At 35.3% G+C, this 7,990-nt stretch overlaps 1 protein-coding gene across 1 annotated transcript in view; it reads left to right on the top strand.

The window, feature by feature from the left end:
* The first annotated feature begins 479 nt into the window (after positions 1-479).
* Positions 480-7,990, top strand: part of PIBF1 (progesterone immunomodulatory binding factor 1) — a 121,326-nt gene continuing 113,815 nt past the window's right edge. The window contains exons 1-3 of the mRNA XM_086741603.1: positions 480-767; positions 1,673-1,773; positions 2,980-3,178. Of these exons, the coding sequence (XP_086597729.1) occupies positions 516-767; positions 1,673-1,773; positions 2,980-3,178 (552 nt within the window). The 5' untranslated portion in view covers positions 480-515. The remainder of the gene's footprint in view (positions 768-1,672; positions 1,774-2,979; positions 3,179-7,990) is intronic.

Raw genomic sequence — 7,990 nt, 5'->3', positions numbered from 1 at the left:
CGACTGTTCAGTAGTTTGCTTTTGGGAAGTATTAGCAAATTAGCCTGGTAAGAATGGCCGAGCTACTTCAGAAAAGACAGAGGTGGGCTTCAAAGTATTCCTTTCCTGTTTTCTCTAGCTAGTCTTCTTATGCCCCTTACTGGGTGTTCTCTGACACTGTATGTCTCATGGATCTCAAGAGTTTTCAGTGCTTGCTCTTCTGACTCTGAAAAACAGGTGCAGATCTCGATGTCGCTATAACATTTTACTATAACCTTGATTTACACCTGTGTTTAGCTTATTGCAGTCAAAGCCCTTGTTAGTAATGATTTAGGAAGAGTTCTTGCACAACTGCCTTCTTCAGAGCTTAAAATGGTTTTCTTGGGTGATCAAAAATATGTTAATGTGATGCTGAGAAGTGCTTTTAACTGGTTAATTTTTCATAATGACATAATGCCTTTCACTTTATTGTTTTCATTCTTGCAGCTGATTCTTCAAAGTATAACTTTAAAAAAGCTTTCAAATAGTGGAGGAAAATGTCACATAAAAGCTCTAAGGAAATCAGGAAAGTAAACATTTCTAGCTCCTTGGAGTCTGAAGATATTAGCTTAGAAACCACAATACCAACTGATGATGTTTCTTCCTCTGAAGAAAGAGAAGGTACTGTTAAAATCACAAAGCAATTGATTGAACGGAAGGAGTTGCTCCATAATCTTCAGCTGCTTAAAATAGAGTTGTCTCAAAAAAACTTGATGATTGACAACTTGAAAGTAGAATATTTGACCAAGGTAAGAAGTGTTGTTCCTTTCATTGTATAGTATTTTCTTGCTTCTGGTGCTTTTAGAGTATGGTAGAAACTTCTGTTCTGAAAAGAATTTCTGTGAAATGCATGCTTACTTAGTTGTTTGGGGGTTTTTTGGTGTTTTTTTATTTGATTGGTTTTATTTGAATTTTTAATGAGAAAAAGAGGAAACAAGGATATGGAATACTTGGCGGACTTGTCCAAGGCATTAGTTATAAATAAATGAGGTGGAATCATATTAGTTTCCCCTTTCCTAAAAACAAAGGAAAAAGACCCATTTTCTTTCAGAAATGAAAAATAATTTTGTAACTGATGTAAGCAGCTTAATAGGGCTTTTAACCTGAACTTGTGTAAGACTAGAGAAAGTAATCTGAATATTATTCAATGATCTGTAATGAAGATTGACTAGAATATACCAACATGCTAATAGTAGGACATTTTGTTGCTTACAGTTTCCACTGAGATGCATGAAACTTAAACTTAAACTTAAACTTTACACCTTAAGAAAGGTGTAAAAGCTTTGTCACATTTGTGTGCAGTCCACACTTACAACCTAATACTGTGTACTAACTGTGACTTTCGCTGGCTTGCTGCCCAGAGTTTAAGCCTAGTTTGAAATTAGCTGAAGTAGTAGCTGTTTGGCTGAAAAGATAGATTTTAGAACTAATTGGTTTTTATTTTTAGTTCATTAGAGCAAAATCTAATTTTATTCATAAAATAAAATACAACCTTAGCATATTTAGAGGTGGTGTTAGACAATCACTATTGCACTTCCCAGGGCATCAGACTCTCCACTTTTTTCTTTCAAGCTGTTCTTTTTGTATAATATTTTTAAAAAATTACCAATGTACCTTATTTTCTTAATTTTATACTTAAATTCTTTATATTTAGATTGAAGAGCTAGAAGAGAAGCTTAATGATGCTATCCACCAAAAGCAGCTGTTGTCTTTACGACTGGATAGTCAGTTGGCATTACAGCAAGAAGATGCTAGGTATGATGATGGAAGTGAAATTAAGAACTTCACCTTTAATAACTTATTAATATGAATTCAGGTTAATTCATGGACAGTTAATGGAAACTAATGATTATGAATTGCAGGAGTAGGACTTCTTTTGCAAATTATATACAGTGTTTCCATTCTAAAAATGGAATTTACATATTTAATTTACCTATAAGTAAATTTGAATTCAACTCTCACCGGCTAAGTTTGTGGTTTTGGTTTTATTGTTACCTGGCTTCAAAATTTAATGGGAACTGGGAGTAAGAACATTCTTAAAACCACTAAAGAGCAAAAGGAGTAGGTCAAGGGGCAGACTCCATCAATTTAAGTTGAATTTTTAATAACTACAGCCTAGATTACTTGGGAAAGGTAAAGGGACTTTCTTTTGGCATTTGGAAACCAGTTGGGCAGACATTGCCTTGTAGTACTAGCTAGTATTTTTAATATTGCTTTTAAAATAATGTAGGAGTTGTTGTGTTTTGAAGAATGATTTAATTTGGATATGTTTTCAAGAGTTACAGCTAAAACCTCCAAAAGAGTAGGTCAGTTGCCTTTGATTTAAATAAAATAAAGACTTTAAAACATCTCTAAGTGATGTGCAGTTTCATTTGCTGTATAATACCTTGTCATGGGTGATGATGATATTGTTTTAAGGCTGGAAGTAAGGTTGCTTGTTTAAGCATAGTGGTGTTTGTATTCTTTTTTAAAAAGGACTCCAACTTTGTATGTTACACTGGATAGAAAATGAAGGGTTATGTGTGGAATAAACCATAAGCATATATATGCTGAAACTTGGTAAGACACAAATTGAAGTTACTATTGCTTTATTTGGTGATTTACTAGTTGCATGGGTTTGTGTGGAAATATATTCTGTTTTTTTTTTTCATGTTTTTAACCTTTTAATTGGTAAATTAAGACTAATTTATAATTTCAAGTCAGTATATGTGGAGATTAATTGTCACTTCTCAAATTTGGCTTTGTATTGTCAATGACTATGAAGTTCCTGGCTTTTTATATATACCGTGTCTGATATGATTGTGTAACCGTGGTGGTAGGCACTCTTGTGCTACTTACCTAATCTCTCTGTAAATTTTTCCTTCTACAAAATAAGCATAGCTCACTCCCAGGGTATTGTGGAGGTTTGTCACTTATATTACTCACTGCTTAATGCCTTCTGTTTTCAAATCAATATTGAAGGAAACATCAGGCTCTAATGAAACAAGAAATGGAAACTATTTTATTGAGACAGAAGCAACTGGAGGAAACGAATAATCAGTTAAGGGAGAGGGCTGGTGATATCCGTCGTAGCTTGCGAGACTTGGAATTAACAGATGATTGCTATGAGAAACTAAAGGCTCTTCCTGAAGATCAGCTTTCTATCCCTGAATATGTTTCTGTGAGTATTGTATTTTGTATTGGTTTAAAATAAACCTACGTCCTGGGTCTGGCTGGGATGGAGTTAACTTTCTTCATAGCAGCCTGAACCTTCCTGTGCTTTGGATTTGTGGCTAAAAGAGTGTCTGTAAACACACACCAGTGTTTTGGCTATTGCTGGACAGTGCTTGCAAAGCATCAAGACTTACTCTTTTCCCCATTCTGCCTCCCCCTGTCCCCAGTGAGCTAGGGGTGGTCATGAGATTGAGAGGGGACACAGCTATACAGCTGACCTGATCTGGCCAAAGGAATATTCTATACCATCTAATATCATGCTTAGCAATGAAAACTGGAGGTAGAGAGGAAGAAAGAGGAGGTGAGGGCGTGGATTCCGAGGTGGTTATTGCTCAGAGACTGCTGGGCATCAGTCTGCTTGTGGGAGGTGGTGAGCGATTGTTGTTTTGTTTTAAATTCACTGTTCTCTTTCCTTCACTATTTAAACTTCAGAGAACTTGCACCTGACTTTTCTTGCTCTTGTCTTCCCACTTTCTCCTCTGTCCTGCTCCCACTGGAGGCAGCAAGTGAGTGAGCAGCCATACGGGTACTTGGCTGCTGGCCAGGGTCAACTCACCACAAGCTGTAAATTACTTTTGTTTAGAATTAAAGGGATGTACATATAGTAGAAGCCAGTCTATACTCCTAGAATTCTTACTCTTCCCCAACTAGAAATGAAGGACCTTCAGAGGCAGATGTGCTTCTGGATCAGTTCGTTATTACTGGATTCCAGTAAAGGGGAGAACCTTTTAATGCCAGGCTTTGATGTCCTAAAGAGAGTAGAACTGCTAATGTATTTTAAGAAGAGTAAGCAGATGAGGTGTTACAAATTCCTATTTTCAGCTTGCTGTATTTCATATCAATGTGTGCCCACCATTTAATTGTAACTCAGCCTACCAGAACCACAACTTGAGATGGCTGTTGCAAACTTCTCTTACCTTTTCTTCGTGCTTTCCATCTGGCCTTTTCCTATCTGACTAAATGTAGGAGGTAAAGTGTACCTTAAAGTATACTTTTAAGACTAATTTTCTTGATTTATGAAGTTTGTTAATTGTGGCTTATGGGTAGATGGAGGGGCAGGGGGGTACTCTGCTTGCAGTAAAAAGACAATGCCTTCACAGACTGTAGGACATCTCTAAAGCATCTTGGCTTGCTTCTGAGAATGAAGAGGATTTAGACATGTAAACTTTAATTCAGCGAAGTATTAGCATTGCACTTACCTATGGTGCTAGTTATTGAGGAAGCTGTAAATAAGGTAATGTTAAAAAGCTTAGTGCTTTTATTGAGGGAGAAATGCTGTGTGAATGAGTTCTGTTGCTGAATGAAAGTCATTGTCTACTGTGCTCTAGATATGTACAGAGAAGTAAAACTTGTCATTCTTATCTAAAGGATGTTCTTAGGAACATCTTTTCAAAAGTTCCAAAACTTGGATTTTTGAAAGTACTAGAAAAAAATCTTAAGACTCTGAGTAATAAATAACTCTTAGCTTGGGGCCTTTTAGGTTATTACCTCCTGGCTGTCTACTGTACCCACTGCCCTCTGTAGAAGTATTTGAGGTTTTTTTTGTTGATTCCTGCACCACCATGGTAGATAAAGCAGACTTTTTACACAAACTGAAATCCATGTCAACTTGCTTAAATTTGTGTGCAGGAAGCTACAAGACTTCAGGAGCTGGTTGACAGTCAGTACAAGAGACTGTGTAGCTGGGCAGGACAGATACCAGGAGTTAGTAGCCTTGCCAGCTGCTTAAAGTGAAGCTGTCACAGCACAATTAGAGTGCTTAAATTGTACTTATGAGTAGAAAGGGGCTTTAAAAAAAGATGTAGAGCAGGAGAGGTGAGTAACAGCCACCTTCTACTTCTAATCTACCTTTCTTTTCCTCTGACGTTCAACTAGTAAATGCCACTTTTGACTGCAACTCCAACTCCGCTACTTACGTGTTCAGTGAAACCCCCTTCCTTTTTAAACACATCTCACTTTTTTTTTCTTTCAAATAAGTCCCTTTTTGGCCAAGTTAATTCAATTTTATTTTTTTTCTAGAGAAGACATTCTAAAGATAAACTGTAATAAGATGCTGTTTTATGCTGCTTCTCTCAACTTCTTTTGGGAACAGGGTCAGTGTGAACCTGAGACCATCAGTTAAGCTTAGTGATTGTTTATCATTACTTGGAGTTATTCAGCTGATAGGGATGCTGGGAGGTTACAGAACTGTTTTGCATATCCTGCCTATGCATCAATTTGACTTTGGAAGGCTAGAAAAAGAATTATGAAGGGAAAAAGTAATTTTTCTGATGCTGTTTTCTGCTTTGCTTACTTAAGGAGGAATGGTACATTTCTCAGGCAGGTAAAATCTCCGGCTCCAGATCTATGTGCAGACTAAAAGTATAGTCTACTGATATTAGGGTAAAATTCTCCTTGTCGAGAAAGAGTTCTGCTTAGAGAAAACTTGAGCAAGAAATTTCCAGACTCTTCTTTCTATTTAGCAATTATAAAATTCTGCCTTACAATTCTCCAGGACAGAAGTAAATGTATATATAATGCTTACACTTTATTTGAAACCTGATATACTGAAATTAAATACAAATTTTCTATATAGAGATATTGCAAATTTTAAAATACTATGATTAAAACAAATGTGAGCTGTTTTTCACTGTTCTTCCACAGAGGGGTGCAATAGCGACATGTTAGAGCAAAGACTAGACTGTTTAATGCTAATGATGAGGACAAATGAAAAGTGATGTTTTAAGCATCTTTCTCTTAAAATGACACTTTTTTGTTTTGAACTTAGGTGTAAACATTTACTTTTTAACCGTTTATAGCAACAATTTTTTAGGAACAATATATGCAAAATTTTAAAGCACTTCAGGTTGTTGAACTGGTGCTTGGCAGCTGAATCACTTAATTTGTTCAATAAAGTGAGCCTCTAGTCTTCTCTCCTGTAAAAATTTTTTCACCAAGTTGTTTAAAAATGTTATCTGTGAATTCTGTTTGATCTGATTTTAATTGCCATGTCTTTCAGTTGCATTATTTTGCTAACACAGCTCAATTGCTCTTTGTTGAAGGCAGCAGTTAACTGATGCAACTGCTTTCACGTAACTTCATCTAACAGAAGCCAACTTTCTCTTCTTCTGCACCTACCCATTTTTAGCTTAACTTTAGTTTTCTGTTAAAAGTGATGGGCACATGCTAAGAGTTTTCTTAAAATTGCCTAGATTGTGGTAACTTTTTTCTTACAGCACATCTATATAAATTTGTAATTTTTAAGATAGGCGGTTGTTTCTGAAATCCCATTACAGTAATTTTTGTTTCTGCTATATTGATTTGGCAAGAAGCAATGTGTGCTCTGACTGCTGAGTTATGTGAATTTTTATTGGCTATGAAGCAAGCTAAATAACAATAACAGTTGAAATTCTGCAACAACCTTACCCTCATTTGCTCCATTCATTTGCACTTTCTTATTACCATGGATTGATCTTTTCTTGAGAAGGCTATGCAGATACATTTATCCTTGATACCTGTATCCCATGTCATCTAGGTTTGATACTGGGTAATCTGTTTGATTTCATGCAAACCCATTAGTAGCAATGTGATTTCACAGATGGACATTAAAAAATTCCTTAAATATTGAAGGAATACAATACTGCAAGAAAAAAATAGTAATGAAGCCGTAAAATAAGACAATTATATGCAATTAGTTCACTTCTCATAATAGAAAGACAATTTATAATTTTAACTGTAACATCTGATGGTTCGACTTGTGACTTGGAATTTTCAGAACATGGAAAAAAATATCATACCTTACTTTGGGTTTAGTTGCAGTTTTAAAAACTATACTTAATTTTGTTCATTGTATGTGTAAACTTAGACATAAAGAATTGAGAATCTCTTGTTACTATCTTAAAAAAAATAGCAACTATAATTTTTGAAAGCTTGCTTTTTTTTTTTTTTAAATCAAAAGGAACTTTATAGCATATGTCCTATTTTAGCTTAAGTTTGTTTTGCATCTAAAGGTAAGGATGAAAAGTGGAGCTCTCTTGTTTAGTACAACAAATTCAAACTGCAACTTTCAACAAGCACAGTATTTGGAAAAACTTGAAAACAAGAACTGAAAAACCTCACCACTTTTTAGAAAATTTCACTTTTCTGCCCTACTGGTAATCTTCCAGTCCTGTTGCACACTTACTTTGTTGTATTAAGGAAACTACACCTAAGTTTACATCACAGATTTCCATGGCTTCTGTGTTTTTTAGAATTGTATGCTGTCAGTTATATGGAATATACCTGGAACTTTTCTTTGTCTTCTCCTATTTACAGGTAGCAAAACCGACTTGTCTTCCTTCTGCATGGAAGCATAGTAAACTTGCTCTTGAATGCTGACTTTATCTGTGCTTTCTTGTTTGTATTTCTTCTTTAATCTTATATCAAACAAAGCGTTAATGCTGGGTGTATGGAGTGGCTTTTGCATGAAAATAGTGCTTAATTGTCTATTATTTTCATCCCCTCAAACAAGTATTTTAAGGTATCAAGTTAATCTGGGAGTATTAACCTCTGTGTACGTGTGTGTGGGTGTATATAAAAAAACTCTTTCTTCTTTGTTTTGTCTCTGTTTTTTTGTTTTTTTTTTTTACTACTGACTTTGTGGTTTTACTACTGTGTTTTCTAGTATTTTTTTCTTGTTCAGTAGAAATGTTCTGGAAAAATTTTATAGATCTGAGACTTCTTTGTCTGAGACTATGCCTATGACTGGAATGAGGGAAGAGAGAGGAGCATGTGTTGTAGA

The sequence above is a fragment of the Chlamydotis macqueenii genome, chromosome 1, assembly GCF_036417535.1.
Source record: "Chlamydotis macqueenii isolate bChlMac1 chromosome 1, bChlMac1.mat, whole genome shotgun sequence".
NCBI lineage: Eukaryota > Metazoa > Chordata > Aves > Otidiformes > Otididae > Chlamydotis > Chlamydotis macqueenii.
The sequence above is the reverse complement of the archived record's forward strand: the minus strand, read 5'-3'. Positions and strand labels throughout refer to the sequence as shown.